Source organism: Nicotiana sylvestris, chromosome 1 (assembly GCF_000393655.2).
Source record: "Nicotiana sylvestris chromosome 1, ASM39365v2, whole genome shotgun sequence".
Classification (NCBI taxonomy): domain Eukaryota; kingdom Viridiplantae; phylum Streptophyta; class Magnoliopsida; order Solanales; family Solanaceae; genus Nicotiana; species Nicotiana sylvestris.
The window spans coordinates 102,555,631-102,576,631 of NC_091057.1; the positions used below are offsets into that span (position 1 = coordinate 102,555,631).

The following is a 21,001-nucleotide window of genomic DNA, read 5'->3' on the forward strand; positions in this document are numbered from 1 at the left end:
TCTTGAGAATTGACATTCACAAAATATATGTCCAGCAGTCTCTATTGCATCACCACATAGAACACACATGCCGTCTGTATTGATACCTCTATGCGCCAGTCTGTCCTTTGTGGGTAGCTTTTTCTGCATAGTCAACCAGCATATAAAGCTATGTTTTGGAATGTTAAAGAATTGGCTGTTAGTTTTATGAACCTTGGTGATTATATAGTTTCTTTTAATTGTTTATACGTGATGATCCAATGTTGGAAATTGTAAAGTAAATTAATAGTACAAATTTGTCAGAACACAGCATGTGCAATAAAGAGAAAAGATTCCATGATTAATTTATGATAAGTTTTAAAATTGCAGAAGTGAATTGGAAGCCTCCACCTTTCATGGGAACATGTTGAAGTAACACCACCCCAAACTATAAAGTGTTAGACAGAGTACTCCTAACAATTTATTAGAACTAATTAAACAAAATTACAGCAGTGTAAATACTCTCGATCGAGAGGTACATCATTGAATTAGAAAATCCGTAATTTTCTTAAATGCAAATTGGAGCAAATATATTTTGATTAAACCTTTTGACTTTTGCAATAAAGGAATTGTTTCTACTCCCCCGTCTCATATTAATAGTCGTGGTTTACTAAAAATAGTTGTCTCAAATTATTTGTCATTTTAGAAGTTCAAGACAAAATTAATTATTTTTTTCTTTTTTACCCATAGTAATAATTGTTGTTAAAGATGGAGATAACATATAAATAGATTAAATATTCAATGAAGAGAGGTTATATCTTGAGACATAGATAAGGGTAGAATAGTCCAATCTGTAGACACTGAAATTTTAACATATCAAGATAAATCCTAAATTCATGACAACTCTTGAAATATTAGGAGTCTATTAGGGTTACTTGGTGGCTACTTCACCCAAACCCTAATTCATGCCTATAAATAAGGCTATATATGTTCTTCAAAGACAATCTCAACACTTCAATAAACTCTCGTAATATGCACAAAGAGATCAAATATGAGATCTCCGAAATTCCATGAAACTCTTGGAATATTCATTAAGAGATCAAAGACATGTCAAATATGTTTTGCTTAAAGTTCTATGTTCGAGAAATACACCGCTAAGACCGTCGAATCATTTAGAATAAAGCGGAGGGAAGAATCAAGGGATAAACAGAATTGTACCCACATTGTTTATCAATAAAATTGTGTTTCTTCATATTTATATTGTGGTTACGATTTATATTTGTATCACAAATAATTTGTTGCAAACACAATTCCTTTCTCAATTAGTATTTCTTAAGAGGTGTATAAACGAAAAACATGACACATAATATAAGACGGAAGGGTAATTAACAATTAACCAATGCTTTGAGGCCCAGCTTGAAGTTAGCGGGCTAACAGGGAGTGAGCTAAAATGTTTTAGTTCTAAAAAAATAAAAATTGTTATTCTAATACTAAAACACTAAAAAACCCTTCCAAATATAGTTATAGTAACATGTGGAGGTTCCAACCATGACAAACCTTGGCTATGGAATTGATCACATCTATTTTCCTTTTTCTTGGTACATTTACTGATGATGAGGTGGACGAAGAAGACAATGGCTCGGGTGAGCGCGTACGACTACGCCTCGCTGTAACTCTAGCCGGCTTAGGCATGTTTGAACCGATTAAGTGAGGAAAATTGAGCCGAGCTCTCGAGCCGCGGATTTTGAAAGCGGCTTGATCGTACGCCAACGCTGCATCCTCTGCGGTCTCGTAAGTTCCTAACCACAGTCTTGCCCCCCTCCTATCGGGGTCTCTCATCTCCGCTGAAAACGTCCCCCATGGCCGCCGTTTCACTCCTATGTACCGCCTCCAATCTTCCGGCGCGTTATTCTCACGCGCCACCACATTCCCCTTCATTTCCTCCTCGGACTCAGACTTTTCTTCGAGATTTGGTATTGTTTCCTCAAAGTTTTGGTCGGAAAGGGAGATTTCGAAGCTATTTTCTGCTGAAAGGGAGCTGCCAAAACCTGAGCTAGGACTGTTAGGCAATCCGTTACTTGAACTCATAGGCGACAGAGTTTCAGAAAAATCTGAATCATTTAAAAGATGTTGCTTAATGGATTCAAGGAGATTAAAATCAGAGAAAGAGAAGGTTACATCTGCTGAATTCATTTTCTTTTCTCTAAGAGTTTTGGAACAAATGTTTCTTGCACTTTCACTAATAACTAGGGTTTATTAATTCTGGACGAATGGAAGGATTGATACTGTACGTCTATTTATACGCTTGGCCTATAATTTTAGCTCTAGTCCCTACCTTTATTTTTTTTTTCCTGGAATTTCTATGAAGGTACCATTTTAAGCACATGTTATGCTTTTTAGTTTTTATTATCTTAACATTTGACGAGGAATAAAATAATGTACTGATCTTCAATTTCAAGAAATGATATACTCTACTCTTTGTGTTTTAATTTAAATGATATATTTTTCTTATTAATTAATCCGTTCTAAAAAGAATGACACATTTTTATATTAAAAAATAATTTGACTTTAAACTTTTTTTATTTTACTCATTTTACCTTTAATTATAAGATTTTATAGCCACAAAAATATTATAATCCCACAAAGATTTACCCCTTAAATTATTAGGACCACTTATTTCAAAATTTTTCTTTCCTTTCTTAAACTTTGTGTCAAGTCGAAATATATCATCTAAATTGAAACGTAAGTAACGAGTATACATTTCTCTTGAGATATGGAAGATGTTTGCGCATCACGATAAGGTCACATTCATTTCTGAAAATTTCATTATCATTTGAGATCAGTACTTTAAAACAGAGATATTTATTCGTAGAACAAACCTAGTATATGTATAACTTTTTCTCAAAAAACTTACTGGTTTTCTGATAACATGAGCTGATAAATTTTAGAAGCATTTTATTTTCCATTTCAAGAAAGAAAGGTCCAGTATATTTTCGAAATGTGACCTCGCGAGGATATAATACTAGCACACGATATTTCACGGCCCAGCTTTCGTTGAAGATTAAGATGTATTTAGGGATCGTTTGGTAGGATGCAGAAGAATAATGCTTAATATATTTTATTAATAATGATGATATTAGTTATGTTGGCATTAATGTTGACATATTTTTTTATTCATTTTTCGATTTGATGTATTAAAATATTGTACAATTTCTAAAAGAATTATTTGTTTACAAAAATATCCTGATGACCAGTCCATCACTTTATCTTTTTATAAAAAAACATATATTGAGGAGTGTTTTTATATGAAAAAGGTTTTACAAAAACTATTTGATTTGTCTACCTATATTTTAGTATAGAATTGAATATTTATTTATAAAGAGGAAATATGCTAAGTATTTATTTATTTACTAGGGATATAATTTTATTTTTCCCTTTCTTGGATTATTTCAAACTTTCATTAATATAATAGCATATTTTAATCAAGCATAAATTTTGAAGGACAATTTTGTCTTTAACTAAGCTAATGCATGCATTAAAATCATTGCATTGTTAATACTATGATTTCCTATGCATTAGTTATGCATAGGATAATACCAAATAAGGTGTATAACAAATGCTTGCGTGACTAATGTATATGTTTAAAAAATGTACGAAACAAGATATTATTAGTACACAAAGCTAATGCATACACTATTTTATCTAATACATACATTATTTTATCTACTTCATTCAACCAAACAACCCCTTAATGCTTAAATACATTTTTACTATGGATTCTTCTCTTTAATTATAATTTGTTTATTGGGACGACCTTTAGAATATCAGCAAATTCATGATTATATTTCAAGACCTATTTGATTTCTCATTTTCGTTTCCAGTTGGTGGAGCATCATAATATCAAAGTGTAGCATCAGCTGGGTTGATAATTCACTTAAATATATCTGTTAATTAAAGACGAGCTGCATCGACTTTAATTTTATATGGGGGAGCTCTAAATTTGACACTTTTTGTGAATATTCTGAAATTTGTTCAGCCACTTCTTTAACAATAATTAGTACCACCATGGCTCTATGATTGTTAGAGAAAGTAGACATCTAATAAATAAAAAAATGAGTACAAAAAGAACCTTGATGATTAGTATATTCATTCAAGTACAGCGACGATACAGTGTAGGGAATTAAAAAGTCTTTGATAATTTAAATTTATCAAATACGCATGTGCAATATTAGAGAAGATTACATATGATTATGATTTTTTTTGTTTTTGTGTCCAAATTGCAGAAGTGAAGAGGAAGCCTACAGTACGGGTCAAGTCTACTTTAACTACTATATATTTTTTTTTTTTTTTTGCCCTTTCCTAAAGAAGACCGGATGTTATTGAAATGAGAAACTAAGGTGGATCATTACAAACCGGAATTGATTGCCGAATATCAGTTTCTAAATCATTAAACATTGAATATATACCTTATAGAAGTAGTATTTTATTGACATGGTTAAAGAATGGTGATTTACTTGTAAATTTTAATGAGTTGAAATTATTGATAGTTTTATAAAGTAAAGAATTAGAGTTAATATTTTCAACTTCTTAGAGAACATATACCTAATTAAACAGCATATGTTTTCTAATTAAAAAGACGTTTTTTAAACCGCGGATATCCAAATATAATTTTTTTAAACAAGTTTCTAAAAGACATTTTTTCGTCCTTGAAAAAATTATGCAAATTTAATGAGCATTAATTGCTAGGATCAAAATAATCAGATGTCATGCGGAAGCTAGTAAAGCAAACCTTGAACGACAATAAATCACACACAAAAACAAAACATCAAATGAAACACAAATATTTTATGTGATTCGATTAATTGACCTATGTTTACGAGCGGAGATGAGCAATCCACTATATAAAAGATAGTACAAAATATCGAGAGAACAACAACACAAAGAGGCAAACACAAGTGGCACGCTAACACTTGTCCTAAAAAGTTCTCCCCCAAACAAGACTCTCCAACTCCTTATGATTATATTGTGGATGCTACTGGATGAGAAGGAATGATCCTCAACTTATAGAAGTCTAAAACCTTTTCCTTCAAGAAAAATGACGAACCAAATATGGTGATTTATAATTTGCTTCTAAAAGAAAAAAAAAACTCATAAGAAAATAGAACAAACATCTAACATTAATTACTACTCCATTTTTTTCTTTTCTTTTAAGAGGGTAACCCTCATTTACTGGGTAATTTCACAAATGGTCATATAACTAGAACTTTTTTTTTTTTATCAAAATCATATAACTTTATTTTCTCACACAAAAATCGTATAACTATGACTTTTTTTCATCAATGTCATATAATTTCGTTTTCTCACACAATCATAAAACTTTCACTAGTTCACACAAAAATCATAGTGGCCGAAAAATAAATTTTTTGGTAGTATTTTCTTGTTTTGTTGTTATTTATTTTCTTATTTTCAGTATAATAAATAATAACTCAATTAAAATAGGAATGAATATTAAATTCTTCAAAACATGATACTTCTATCTTTTATTTTTATTTTCAAGATTTTATTCAAATCGATAACAATTTTATTTCAAGTGCTCTCTAATTATACCTTTTATTTTCTTTTTTTTTATCAGAATCTTATGCATTCCGAACTGAGTTTCTTATGAGGGAAGAATTCACTTTTAGTATTATTTTAACTTACGTATATGGGTATTGGGTCAAGCTGGATTGGGTCATTCATATTTAAAGAGAAAAATATAAAATTTATCGACCGCCCGAAACTAATTGTATTTGCTAGCCAAAATATATATAGAATGTGTATATTATATGTATAAAACACACACACACACACACACACATATATATATATATATAATATTTTTTATCGGCTATTATTTTTGGGAACAACTAAAAATATATTAGTATTTTTCCTATTTTAATTGGATAATTATTTATTAGATTGAAAATAAAAAATAAAAAAAGTAAAATAACAAAATCGTACCAAAAAAATTATTTTTCTGCCACTATGATTTTTGTGTGAGAAAACGAAGTTATTTGACAATGATGAAAAAAAGTCATAGTTATATGACCATTTGTGAAATTTACCCCTCAATTACTCTCAGGTTTCTTTAGCTGCATCCTTTTTTTTTTTTTGGTAATAAAGACATTTATTAAAAACACATACTAAGAGTCATTACATAGTTTATTACAAATGGGAAATAACAAAAGTAGGAGGAATTAGATAAGTTCTTAAGCTTCCAAGAGTTGGTAAGCTGCTTCCATTCTTCGCCATCGAATCAGCCGCATGGTTAGCCTCTCTGTAGACGTGTTGTAGTGGCGGATCTCGTGCTCTACTCAATAGGCATCTTAGCTGCATCCACTATGAAGGGGAACGCGAAAAGAAGTGTATTTCTACAATTGGTATTACAACTTCGCAACAACCTGGCAAAGACAGCAGGTTTATTCACCCGCTGTCTTTTGTTCGAGTTATACATGTAGTAAAAATGTTGTAAAGATACATTCTTAATACTAACTTTAAACTCTGCGTCAGAAAAAGTAGTGGGAGTTTCAGCAGTCTAAATCCCCCTCTCATATGACAACTTCAGCACTACCTTGGGAGTTTCAGCAGTCTATATCATGTCTGACTCTGACTTACCAACGGAGAAACAAAAGCTACTTCATAACGGATCTAGCAGCAGATAGACCACAAACAACTATTCTCTGAATTGGAGGAAGACGTTCCTTAGGATGAGATGAAGACCTGGAAGGAGCAGAAACATGTCCCTTGGGAATAAATGAAGAAACATGTTCCCCTTAATTATGAAATGGATACCGGCCAGAAGGAGCCATCAAACCAAGCTCACGCATAATTTTCACTCGGCGTATGCTTGGTGCAGATTTTTCAGCTAAAGTGGTCACCTGAGTGTCTTCATCCGTGGGACCTGTTCTTTCCCTTGAGACCATCACTTTGGGCTTTGCCAGATCCTTTTTCAGTTTTCTGTGGAACTGGAACTGAGGTATTGGTTTTTGCACTTTCCGTCCATTTACTCGTGGAAGGTCCAAATTCAGATTTTTTGCTGCTTGACTTGGGTGTCTCCGGGATTTTATCCCGCTTTCTTTTTCGGCTTTCCTCTTCCTTATTTACGCTTTTCTGAGCCTAACTTTACTTTTGTCATCTCCTTTGTCTGCTTTGCATCTGCTTTCTCCGCAAAGTACCTTGGCCAGCTATGAAGCTCAAACAAAGTTGAAACACCCCATTAATTACTACGTACAAAACATAAATAATGAACATATATACTAGCGAAAATAACATGATTGAACAGTAAGTTATTTATGCAGTAATGTTACGACATTTGAAAAAAGAACTGAAAACTCTTCTTTTCCATTAGTTATAGTGACATCTCTAGATCGCGTATATGACCAACCAATTTGGCTTTGGCTATAGAATTTATGACCTCTATATTTCTTTTCCTTCTTCCATTTTCCGATGATGTGGTGGATGAAGAAGACGATGGCTCCAGTGAGCGTGAATTATGACGTCTCCCTTTTACTCTAGCCGGCTCAGGCATGTTTGAGCCAATTAAGTGAGGAAAATTGAGCCGAGCTCTCGAACCGCGGATTTTGAAAGCGGCTTGATCATACGCCAATGCTGCATCTTCAGGAGTCTCATAAGTTCCTAGCCACAATCTCGCGCCTCTTCTCTCCGGGTCCCTTATCTCCGCCGCAAACTTTCCCCAAGCCCGCCGTCTCACTCCTATGTACCGCCTCCAATTTTGCTTCGTGTTTTCCGCACGCGCCGCCTTTAAGCCTTGCGTTGGCTCCTCGGGCTCGGATTGAGATTCGAGAGTTGTTGTTTCTTCAATGTTTTCATCCAAAAGGCAGCTGCAAAAACATGAGCTAGGACTATTAGGAGTTGCGACACTGCTCGAGCTAATCGGCGAAAAACTGTTGGAAAAATCGGAATCATTCAGAAGATGGTGCTCAATAGAGTCAAGAAAATCAAGGTCAGAGAAAAAGAAGGTTGCATTATCAAGGGGATTCATTTTTTCTTTTTTGCCCTAATTAGGTTTTTGATGAATAGTTTCTGAACTTGTTCTTACTAGGGCTTATTGCGTGCGTCTATTTATACGCTTGCCCTTCAAATTGTAGCTCTAGACTCTGCAGTACCTTCATTTTCCTTTTGGAATTTCCGCGAAGGTGCAATTTTAACCACGTGTACGTTATGCCTTTTATTTTTATTACTTCCCTGTGTTCTAGGTTACGTGAACCTATTTTCTTTTTGGTCCGTTCCAAAAAGAATGAACCCTTTCTAAATTTGGTAACAATTTAGCTTAAAGTTACAACTCTACCCTTAATGAGAAGCTTTTATAACCACACAAATACTTTGGGGCCCATTTGAACTTGTTTAGGACCACATATTCTAAAAATCTTCATTTTTTTTTAAACTTCGTGCCCAGTCAAACAGGTTCACGTAAATTGGAACTGAGGGAGTAATATTCTAATAATGTTTGATGATAAATTAAATAATGTACTGATCTTCAATTAAAGAAATGATATATCTCGAGAACCGCAGTCACGTTCATTTCTGAAAATTTCAGTCATTTGAGATCCTTTCTTAACGGAAATATATTTAATCTATATAAAGGACACGCCTAGCATATGTGTACTTTTGTATCTAGTAATAACATGATCTGTCAAATGCAAGAAAAGAATGTACTGTATTTCTATTTTAAGAAATAAAGGTCCAATACATTCTCAGAAACGTGAAGATAGTACCCATAGAGTAGTAGCTACTTCTGTCTCTCTCTTTTTTTTTTTTTTTTTTTGCTCAATTTTAGTTGAAGAAAGTTGTGTATGGTAAAATTGGGAATAAAGTTATCCCCAATTTCCCGATGAAAAAACGAGACAACATGATTCGGTACTTGCTCGGGCAGAAGCCAAGGGTTCCTACAGATCAGAACCCGGAGGGATGAAGGATACCCCAAGAATCGAGCATGACCGAACACGGGAAAAATCGAGCTCAAGCAAAATAAAAAATTGAGGTTAAAAGGAAGGGGGTTGGAAAGGACGAACCAGGGGCCGAAATATCTGCCATCAATCGAATATTACGGCGCGGATCACGCCAGATATCAACGACAAATTATGTTTTACTAGGAAAAAAGAATTTTTACCTTATTTAGACTTGTACTAGAATTGAAACTATCTTGCTATATAAATGAGAGAACCTTTTGCTTTTAAAGGCACTGTGAACACATATATCAAAGCAATAAAAGTTTATCTGTGCCTTCTAGTTATTGTTTAAAGTGTTCTTCAGCTATTTATTTATTTAGTATCAAGTGAACCCACTTCGATGACTCGATCGAGACTGGTTTCAGCATCTAAACTTAAAGCAAAGCTTAATTGTTTTATCACATTTGGTTTGGTCGCCTTGTTTTCTTTTAATTTAATTATTTGTTGTTCTTAAATTATTCGTGTTAAATTAAATTATTTTTTCTTTAAATCGAGTACAAATTTGATTGTGTTACTTATTTTAAGGATAAACACAGGTAAATATTGCTTAACTACTTTTTTTACTTTGGATTCTTCTCTTTATATATGTTTTTTGGGAAATGAAATATCACCAAATAAAATTAATGATTTTCTTTATGACAATGTGGAAGATCTTATAGATTTTTGGTGCCTGGCATGTGGGAAGCTCTCGATTGATAAGAAGAGGGAGGCAAAAAAAAAAAATATACTAAATGAGAAATAATATATTCCCTCTATTTCAATTTGCTTTGCATTGTTAGACTTCACACGAAATTTAAAAACAAAAAATATTTTTGAAACTTGCAATTATAAACATGTCATAGTATTATTTGTGGATATAAGACTAAAACTTTTTGGCTTAAACATGACACAACAATATTTGTGTGATTAACTATAAAATTTATCATTAAGATAATATATTAATTTTTTAGGAACAAACTAGTAAGGAAATATGCCTACAAAATAAGATGGAGGGACTTATTTGTGTTTGATAAGAGTAAATATTTTATAAAATGTTCTTGTTGATGAAATCTTTTTTAATCGTTTCACCTAAAGGGATCATCATTGATGGGTGTGGAAATTTTCCCTCTATTTTCATTTTTAAAATAAAAAAAACTCATTTCACTTAGCTCAATCAACATCTATACATTCTTCTCGATCTTTAGTATTCAAAATATTATTGAAGCACGATCCTTATACCATATACTACTCCTTGTACGATTATCATTTGTTACATGTTTTTTTTTTTTTTTTTACCAAACTAAACACTAGCACAATGATCAATGCTTTTCTAATACAAAACATTCATCTTTCCCCTCCAAGTGTTAAGGCTTTATATGAACAAGGGAAGCAGAAGAACAAACGACATTTTTGGAAGTGATTTATCTGTCAACTAATTAATCTCGTTAAAAGAAAGGTCACGTAAGAGAAAGCATTTACAAGTCGTCGTCCAGCAGCTTTTTTTTCTTCTTCTTCTTTTTCTTTCATGAGAATATTGCCTGGTATCCAATGTATAATCTATGGGTTCATTAGATTTTGGTACGACTGCTTATCGGGCGGATCAGGCGCATTGTTACATTTAACGGTTCGACTTATCGGTTATCGGCTCGTAAATGTACTAATTCGCTAGCCAAACCAATAAGATATCGGGCGAATGTTGAAGTTTGGCAAATTCTTTGTCCCACATCGGTGGGCTCTTGAGTTTGGGGGGATTTTCCCCTATAAAAGAAGGCCTAATGTTTAGGATTTAAACACACCTCTCATTTGCCTTCTCATCTGTTTAAGACATTTATATCTTCTCTCTTTAGTATTATTTCACTTGTATTTTTGGAGTGGAATAAAATATTGGTTGTGTCCGAGGAGTAGGCAAAATTAGCCGAACCTCGTAAATTATGGTGTTCCCTTTATTGTTGCTTTATTGTCTTATTTATTATTTGGTGGCTGTCATAATTTTTGGTATAGTAGTTGTGACTTATTCACACTATATACATTTGGCTTCCGCAACAATTGGTATCAGAGCCAAGATACTGTCTAAGTATGCTCTGTGGTTGCAGCATAGTCTGATCTTCCACATCAGAAAAGATTTATCTTGGTAACTGAGTCAAGGTTCTGTCTGAGTATGCTCTGTGGTTGCAACTTAGTCTGATCTTCTACATCAGAAAGGAAATAATCTTGATTTGTGTCGTCAGCTATTAAATAATATTTGTGTCAAATATGGGAGACAATAAACAAGAAGAATCTACATCAAGTGTCAACAATACGTCATCATTGGCATCTTCGCTTATGACAAGAATTGTGTCAAATGCGAAATTTGCGGTAGAAATTTTTGACGGGTCCGGACATTTTGGGATGTGGCAAGGCGAGGTTCTAGATGTCCTTTTTCAACAAGGGCTAGATCTGGCCATTGAAGAAAAGAAACCAGATGTTATTGGAGAAGAAGATTGGAGAATTATCAACCGTGTTGCTTGCGGTACCATTCGATCCTACCTTGCTAGAGAGCAGAAATATCCATACACAAAGGAAACTTCTGCAAGTAAATTATGGAAAGCACTGGAGGATAAATTTTTGAAGAAAAATAGTCAAAATAAATTGTACATGAAGAAGAGACTGTTTCACTTCACCTATGTTCCTGGTACCACGATGAATGAACATATCACCAGTTTCAATAAGTTGGTCACAGATTTGCAAAATATGGATACAACTTATGATGATGGTGACTTGGCCTTGATGTTGTTGGCGTCACTTCCTGATGAGTACGAGCACCTTGAAACTACTCTACTCCATGGAAATGACGAAGTTTCTCTCAGAGAAGTTTGTTCGGCTTTGTACAGCTATGAACAAAGAAAGCGAGAAAAACAGAAGGGCGGAGAAGGAGAAGCACTATTTGTGAGGGGTCGTCCTCAAAATCAAACGAGGACAAAGAAGGGAAGATCCAAGTCAAGATCCAGACCCAGCAAAGATGAATGTGCCTTTTGTCGAGAAAAAGGGCACTGGAAGAAAGACTGTCCGAAGTTGAAGAATAAGGCCAAACATAACAATGGAAAGGCCATTATGGATTCAAATGTAGCTGATTGTGATGATTCAGACTTCTCATTAGTTACAACAGAGTCATCAACATCATCAGACATATGGTTGATGGACTCGGCTTGTAGCTATCATATGTGTCCCAACAGGGACTGGTTTGTGGAATTTCAAGAAGGAGAATATGGAGTCATCCACACAGCGGATAACAGCCCTCTTACCTCATATGGCATTGGTTCAATACGATTAAGGAACCATGATGGAATGATCAGAACATTAACAGATGTTCGATTTGTACCGGATTTGAAGAAGAATCTCATCTCTATAGGAGCCCTAGAATCAAAAGGGTTCAAAATCATTGCAGAAAATGGAGTGATGAGAGTATGCTCCAGTGCACTAGTGGTAATGAAGGCTAATCGGAAGAATAATAATATGTACCGCTATCGTGGCAGTACAGTTATTGGGACAGCGACAGTGACATCCAGTGACGACAAAGAGGCAGAAGCAACCAAGCTATGACACATGCGCTTGGGACATGCTGGAGGAAAATCCTTGAAAACTCTATCAGATCAAGGATTGTTAAAAGGAGTAAAGGCTTGCAACTTGGAGTTTTGTGAGCATTGTGTCAAAGGGAAACAGACAAGGGTTAAATTTGGTACAACGATCCATAATACTAAAGGCATTTTGGATTATGTACACTCTGATGTTTGGGGTCCTTCCAAAACACCTTCATTGGGTGGGAAGCACTATTTTGTAACCTTTGTTGATGATTTTTCCCGAAGAGTGTGGGTGTATACAATGAAAAACAAAGATGAAGTGCTGGGAATTTTTCTCAAATGGAAGACGATGGTGGAGAATCAAACAGGCAGGAGGATCAAGTGTATTCGCACAGACAATGGAGGTGAATACAAAAATGATCATTTCAATAAGGTCTGTGAAAATGATGGCATCGTCCGACACTTCACTGTTAGACATACACCACAACAGAATGGAGTGGCAGAACGTATGAACCGGACCTTGCTGGAGAAGGTACGGTGTATGTTGTCCAATGCTGGCTTGGGCAAAGAATTTTGGGCTGAGGCAATTACATATGCATGCCACCTCATTAATCGTCTACCATCTGCTGCTATTGATGGCAAGACACCATTTGAAAAATGGTATGGAAAGCCTGCTGTAGATTATGACTCTTTGCACGTGTTTGGCTCAACTGCATATTATCATGTGACAGAGTCAAAATTGGATCCAAGGGCAAAGAAGGCTATTTTTATGGGAATTACTTCTGGAGTCAAAGGATATCGCTTATGGTGTCCTATGACAAAGAAAGTAATATTCAGCAGAGATGTTACCTTTGATGAATTTGCTATGGTAAATAAGGTAACAGAAGATACCAAACAAAATGAAGGTGCTTCTAAGCAGGTGGAGTTTGAGGGAAAATTTATTTTTCCTACACAAGAAGCAGAGGAGGAAACAAATGAAGATTACCCTCTGGAAGGAGAGCCAGTAGAGGAGATTCCAACTCAGGAACCTCAACAACAACTTGAATCAATAGCAACCAGCAGGCCAAAAAGAACAATAACGAAACCTTGTTCGTCTCATAGAGACGGTTGCTTGTGCAACCTCAATTGTAGCTGATGATGTTCCTACTACTTATAAAGACGCTGTCCAAAGTTCAGAAGAAGATAAGTGGAGGATTGCCATGAATGATGAAATACAGTCCCTTCATCAGAATCATACATGGAGATTGGCCAATCTCCCGAAGGGAAAGAAAGCAATTGGGTGCAAATGGGTATTTGCAAAGAAAGAAGGATTTCCTAACCAAGTAGATGTTCGCTACAAAGCAAGATTGGTGGCCAAAGGATATGCTCAAAAGGAGGGAATTGATTACAATGAAGTGTTTTCTCCAGTTGTAAAACATTCCTCCATTAGAATTATGTTGGCTTTGGTAGCACAATTGGATTTGGAACTAGTTCAGATGGATGTAAAAACTGCGTTTTTACATGGAAACTTGGAGGAGGAAATCTACATGACTCAGCCAGAAGGATTCAAAGTTGCTGGAAAAGAAAATATGGTGTGCAAACTTGAAAAATCGTTGTACGGATTGAAACAATCTTCTAGACAATGGTACAAGCGATTTGACGAGTTTATGTTGCGGCAAGGGTACAAGAGAAGCAAATACGATCATTGTGTGTATTTGCACAAGCTTAAAGATGGTTCCTTTGTATATCTTCTCCTATATGTTGATGATATGTTGATAGCTTCCAAGAATTCGGAAGAAATTGATAAGTTGAAGATTCAACTGAAGAAGGAGTTCGAGATGAAGGATTTGGGTGAGGCAAAGAAAATTCTTGGCATGGAGATAATTAGAGATAGACGTTCAAAGAAACTCTGTTTATCTCAAAAGGAATATTTGAAGAGAGTACTTCAACGTTTTGGCATAGATGACAAGACTAAGCCAGTTAGTACTCCACTTGCTTCCCATTTTAAGCTAAGTACTACTATGTCGCCAATGGATGAAGCTGAACGAGAGTATATGTCAAAGGTACCATACGCAAATGCTGTTGGTAGCTTGATGTATGCAATGGTTTGCACAAGGCCTGACATTTCACAAGCTGTTGGAGTTATTAGCAGATATATGCACAATCCAGGGAAGGAGCATTGGCAAGCTGTGAAGTGGATTCTACGGTATATTCATAATACTGTAGATGTCGGGTTAGTTTTTGAGCAGGAAGACAATCAGTCTGTAGTTGGATATTGTGACTCAGATTTTGCGGGTGATCTGGACAAACGAAGATCAACTACTGGTTATGTGTTTACTTTTGCAAAGGCACCAGTTAGTTGGAAGTCTACTTTGCAGTCAACAGTTGCTTTGTCTACAACAGAGGCAGAGTACATGGCTATTACAGAGGTTGTGAAAGAGGCAATTTGGCTTCAAGGATTGCTAAAGGAGCTTGGTGTTGAACAAAAAGGTATCACAATTTTTTGTGATAGTCAAAGTGCTATTCAATTAGCGAAGAACCAAGTTTATCATGCAAGGACGAAGCATATTGATGTTCGGTATCATTTCGTACGAGAAATCATAGAAGAAGGAGGAGTCACAGTGAAGAAAATTCATACTACGGAGAATCCTGCTGATATGCTAACTAAGGTGGTGACTGCGATCAAGTTTCAACATTGTTTGGATTTGATCAACATTGTTGAACACTGAAGATTGAAGATGAAGACACAACCAAAATTTTGAAATTTGTTATTGAGAGAAAATTGAAGATGTGAAATTTTTTCAAGGTGGAGATTTGTTGAAGTTTGGCAAATTCTTTGTCCCACATCGGTGGGCTCTTGAGTTTGGAGGGGATTTTCCCCTATAAAAGAAGGTCTAATGTTTAGGATTTAAACACACCTCTCATTTGCCTTCTCATCTGTTTAAGGCATTTGTATCTTCTCTCTTTAGTATTATTTCACTTGTATTTTTGGAGTGGAATAAAATATTGGTTGTGTCCGAGGAGTAGGCAAAATTAGCCGAACCTCGTAAATTCTGGTGTTCCCTTTATTGTTGCTTTATTGTCTTATTTATTATTTGGTGGCTGTCACAATTTTTGGTATAGTAGTTGTGACTTATTCACACTATATATATTTGGCTTCCGCAACATCGAATTTGTATCGGTTTAACAATTATCGGACGGTTATCGGGTGATTTATCGGCTAAATCAAATAGATAATGAGTACATATATCTCTTGACATTAAATCACTAAATTTAAATGTTGAATTCAACCCGTTTATATGAGACTGTCATGCCCGAATATTCAAACTATTTCCAGAAGTCACTGACTAAATTTATGTAATAGCCATATACTAAATTAATGTTGTGTATGGCTCTTTTCTTTCTGCTATTGCATCAAGTCATATAGCCATATGCAAGTGCATTTTCACTAACCGACAGAGGTCATTGGAATTTGAAAGTGAATTTTCAATAGTCTAATACCACTAAGTTAGCATCTAAGATAAAACATAACAGTTAGTGTCTTACTATACCTTCTGAACGCGAATCATAACTGCTACTTTGTCAAATAGTGAAAAGGATATTTAATATACAATAGGTGTAAAAAAATACAAATATAAAATATTTTAACGGGTTAACAGTTTATCCGATAAAATGTAGATCAATGAACTGCAGTCACGTTCATTTCTGAAAATTTCAGTCATTTGAGATCCTTTGTTAACGGAATTATATTTAATCTATATAAAGGACACGCCTAGCATATGTGTACTTTTGTATCTAGTAATAACATGATCTGTCAAATGCAAGAAAAGAGTGTACTATATTTCTATTTTAAGAAATAAAGGTCCAATACATTCTCAGAAACGTGAAGATAGTACCCACAGAGTGGTGGCTACTTCTGTCTTTTTTGTTTCCTCAGTTTTAGTTGAAGAAAGTTGTGTACCGATAAAATCGGACATAAAATTACTCCCGATTTTGATGAAGATACGAGAGATAACATGGTTCGATACTAGGTCGGGTAAAAGCCAAGGCCTCCTACAGATCAGAACTCGGAGGGATGAAGGACACGCCAAGAATCGGGCATGACCGAACGCGGGAAAAATCGAGCTCAAGTAAAATAAAAAATCGAGGTTAAAGGGAAGTGATGTTTTATATTTCAATACCACACAAGAGGGGGGAGGGGTGATTTATGTGGTGACCAATTTTTCGCTTAAACTGATTATGGAAGGACCTGGTTCTTCTACGCGTTCCAACTACTACAGTTGCAGAATAATGAGTACAGAAATTAAAGAACACAGAGATTTTACGTGAAAAATACCTGGCTCAAAAGGAGAAAAAACACGACCTACTTTCCAGTAGAATTTTCCCAAACTCTCCACTAAAATCACTGAGCCAAAAACTACATTTACAAAAACTCTTTTGTAAACCTAGGATTAACTCTAATCCCGTTGTAGCACACTACCTGAACTGTTGCGACAACTTCAAGTTAACTCTAACTTGAAAACTCTGAGTACCTAATACAATTGCTTCTAGATAAGTTGAAAGGTACAATATAAAAACACCTACTATAATTGAACTAGAAATAAAAGACAGGTACTTGGAACTGTCAGCAATTTGCTTGTCAGTAGCATAAAATTCCATAGTGATCAAGCCTTTCTCATAGTTGTCCCTCAAGAAATGGTGCCTAACATCTATGTGCTTAATTCTCTTATGATGAACACTAGTGTTATCACAGAAAATAGGGATGCAACCAACTTCAATACCAAAATCCATCAACTGCTGTTTGATCCACAACAATTGAGCACAACAGGAAGCAGCAACAACTTACTCAGCTTCAGCAGTGGATAAGGCCACTGAATTTTGCTTTTTAGTAGCCCATGACACAAGACATGAACCGAGGAAGTGTGCCATACCTGAGGTGCTCTTCCTATCCACAAGAAAACTTGTATAGTCAACATCAACATATCCCACTAGGTTAAAGTTACTACCTTTTGGATAACAAAGACAAAGGTCAGTAATGCCTTTCAAGTATCTCAATATTCTCTTGACAGCAGTCAAGTGGGATTCCTTTGGATTTGCTCGAAATCGAGCACAAAGCCCTACACTGAATATAATGTCAGGTATTCTAGCAGTAAGATACAAAAATGAACCAATCATACCCCTATACAACTTCCGATCAACAGATGAATCAGGTTCATCTATGTCCAATTTTGTGGCTGTTGCAATATAAGTGTCTATTTCCTTTGATTCTTCCATTTTAAATTTCTTAATCAACTCTTTTGCATATTTCTACTGATGGATCATGGTTCTATTTGAGTTTTGTTTAATTTGTAAGCCTAAGAAGAAATTAAGCTCACCCATCATACTCATTTCAAATTCACTCCCCAAAAGTTTAGCAAATTCCTTACTTAGTTTTTCAATGGTTGCCCAAAAAATTATGTCATCAACATATATTTATACTACAAGAAGATCCTTACCTTTTTCCTCAAGAATAAAGTGCTATCAATTTTACCTCTCTTGTAGCCATGTTCAAGCAGGAATTTGGATAGTCGTTCATACTATGCTCTAGGAGCCTGCTTGAGTCCATAGAGTGCCTTGTCTAGTTTGTATACATGATCCGGGCACTCCTTGCTTTCAAACCCTACAGGTTGTTTGACAAACACTTCTTCCTTTAAGTAGCCATTTATAAAGGCACTCTTGACGTCCATCTGGTGAAGAGTAAATTCCATATATACATCAAATGCTATGAGGAGTCTTATTGCTTCCAACCTTGCAACTGGAGCAAAGGTCTCATCATAGTCTATGCCTTCCTCCTGGATAACCTTGACTTGTTCCTTGTAATAGTTCCATCTTCATCAAGTTTGTTTCTGAAGACCCATTTTGTACCAATTACTGATCTGTCCTTGGGTCTTGGAACCAGATGCCAAACTTGACTCCTTTCAGACTGATTGAGTTCATCTTGCATTGCATTTATCCAGTCTGCATCCTGCAAAGCCTCAACAACATTTTTAGGTTCAATAAGAGATAGGAAAGCATCAAAAGCACACATATTCTTTAATTCAGATCTAGTTTTAATTCCCGAAGTTGGTTTAGTAATTATGTTCTCAATGGGATGAGAACTTTGATACTTGTAAGGTTTCACAACCAACTGGTTTCTGTTTGACATTTCTCCTATGTTCTGTTGCTGAGGAACAACCTCATGGATAGGTTCCATTTGGGCATTAGATTCAGTTCTTCTTTATTCGGTTCCCCCTGTCAGGTTGCCCTAGACGGAAGAACCTATTCCATCACCTGTTCCTTCTTCTGGTGCAGCTTCAGCTTGGACTGTGACTCCATTTAAACCTTTTACCAGCCCAATAGCTTCATCTTTATGTTCCTGTCTCTCAGAAAGAGTGTTAGTTTCATCAAAGACTACATGTAAACTTTCTTCTACATACATAGTTCTTTTGTTGTATACTTTATAAGCTTTTCTATGTGAAAAATATCCCAAGAATACTCCATCACTTATGGGATCAAACTTACATAGGAAGTCCTTTCCATTGTTGTGCACAAAGCACTTGCATCCAAATGCCCTAAGATAGGATATATTTGGTTTTCTCCCTTTAAGTAACTCATAGAGAGTCTTCTCTACAAGAGGTCTGGTCAAGCACCTATTAATGATGTAACATGAAGTGTTTACAGCTTCTGCCTAGAAGCTATGTGGCAGTTTACTAGAAAAAAGCATAGTCCTAGCCATATCTTCAAGTGTCCTATCCTTTCTTTCAACTACTCCATTTTGTTGTGGAGTCCTAGAGGCAGAATGCTCATCACAAAATTCAGCAAACTTAGCATTTTCAAATTCAGTTTCATGATTAGACCTAATTGATGCAAGTTGATTACCTAGTTGTTTCTAAGTTTTTCTAACAAAGGCAGTAAACATGTCAAATGCTTCATACTTAGATGTTAAAAATAATGTTCAAGTAAACTTAGAGTAATCATCAACAAGTACCATCACATATTTTTTAACACCTCTGCTTAATGTTCTCATTGGACCACAGAGATCCATATGAACTAGTTCCATCGACCTGGTTGTGCTTACCATTTTCTTGCTTTTAAAAGAGGATCTTACCTTCTTCCCCCTTGCACAAGCCTCACAAACTGTCTTCCTTGAACTTGATGTTAGGAAGCCCTATCACCAGGTCCTTGGAGACTAATTTGTTGAGTTGACTTAGACTTGCATGTCCAAGTCTTTTGTGCCAAAGCAGGGGATCATTGTCCAACACACTTAAGTAAGTGAGTTCATTTTCTGAAAGAGTGGGCAGATCTATAATGTATATATTATTTACTCTTTTTTCCTGCAAAATAATCTTGTCCGTGGTAATATTTATCACAAAATATTTGGTAGAGGTGAATGCTACTAAGTTACCTCTGTAACACATTTGTGATACACTGATTAGGCTATATTTCAAGCCATCTATCAACAGACATTCTCAATGGAACTGGTTCTTTCTTCCAGTCATATGCTTTGAGCAACCACTATCCATGTACCGTATTTGGCTTCTCCCCTTCACTTGGACCTGCAAAAGGAAATCAGGGGTTAGTCTTAGGAACACAAACTAGTTTGGGTCCCTTTCTATATGCAAAAGGGTGAATTAAATTCTTTTTAGCCCATCCTGGCAGCCTATTTTTCCCTAGAACAAAGGTTTTGTTCTTTTGACTGGCCTTTTCTTTTGTATTACATTCACTTTTGTAGTGACCGGTCTTACTACAGTGTGTGCAGATTTTGTTCTTAGTGATGTTCTTGCTTTTGGGATCCCACTTAGGTGCATGGGTCTCATAGCCAAGTCCTCTCTTATTGCTACTGTGATGTTTTTGTAGCCATGATAGTGCATCAGAGGACTTATTCCATTTGCAAGTTCTATCTAGTTCATGCTTAACCTTGCTTAGATATTCTTTTAGGACTTTTATCCGCTCATCCTTTTTGTACAACTCATCCTTTATTTTTTCTAGATTTTATTCTAAGGTGAGATGTATGTGGTCAGCTTTCTTTTTACCAGTTCCTAATTTCGATTTTAAATTTTTAGATATAAGTTCTAAAATAGTGGTGTCAAGTTCAAGAACCAGGTTCTTCAACTCGGCATTTTTACTATCACTTTCACTAGCCCTAAGTTCTAGATTTTTGCACTTAGATTTCAAGATTACACATTCCTTAGACAGCTGTTCCTTTTTATTGTTTATGACCTCAGATTCATCAATGAAATCTAGCAGTAACTCCGATAGCCTTTCTTTAGACAAAAATTTAAATCTTGTCTTTGAGATGAATCACATTTACCTTTAGTTCATCATCTGATTCTCTAATGGCCATAATTACTTGTTCATTTCTATCTTCATCTTCTGAATCCTCATCCGAGCTTTCTCCTCGAGCAACAACCATAGCCTTTGTTGATCCTTTGTTCTTCATGGGATGAACCTGTTCCTTCTTCCTGTTTCTTCGTTCAGCCCTTTCTTTCTTCCATTCAATTT

General features: G+C 35.4%; 2 protein-coding genes and 1 pseudogene across 2 annotated transcripts; all 3 read right to left on the reverse strand.

Moving 5' to 3' along the window:
- Positions 1 to 1,281: 1,281 nt before the first annotated feature.
- Positions 1,282 to 2,210, reverse strand: LOC104230739 (ethylene-responsive transcription factor 2-like). Its single transcript, XM_009783619.2, has one exon. It carries the CDS (start codon positions 2,149 to 2,151, stop codon positions 1,480 to 1,482), a length of 672 nt encoding a protein of 223 aa, XP_009781921.1. The 5' UTR covers positions 2,152 to 2,210; the 3' UTR covers positions 1,282 to 1,479.
- Positions 2,211 to 6,021: 3,811 nt separating this feature from the next.
- On the reverse strand, positions 6,022 to 8,034 carry LOC104230740 (ethylene-responsive transcription factor 13-like; annotated as a pseudogene).
- A 9,289-nt stretch (positions 8,035 to 17,323) lies between these two features.
- LOC138872639 (secreted RxLR effector protein 161-like) lies at positions 17,324 to 17,755 on the reverse strand. Its single transcript, XM_070150986.1, has one exon. It carries the CDS (start codon positions 17,753 to 17,755, stop codon positions 17,324 to 17,326), a length of 432 nt encoding a protein of 143 aa, XP_070007087.1.
- Positions 17,756 to 21,001: the final 3,246 nt, after the last annotated feature.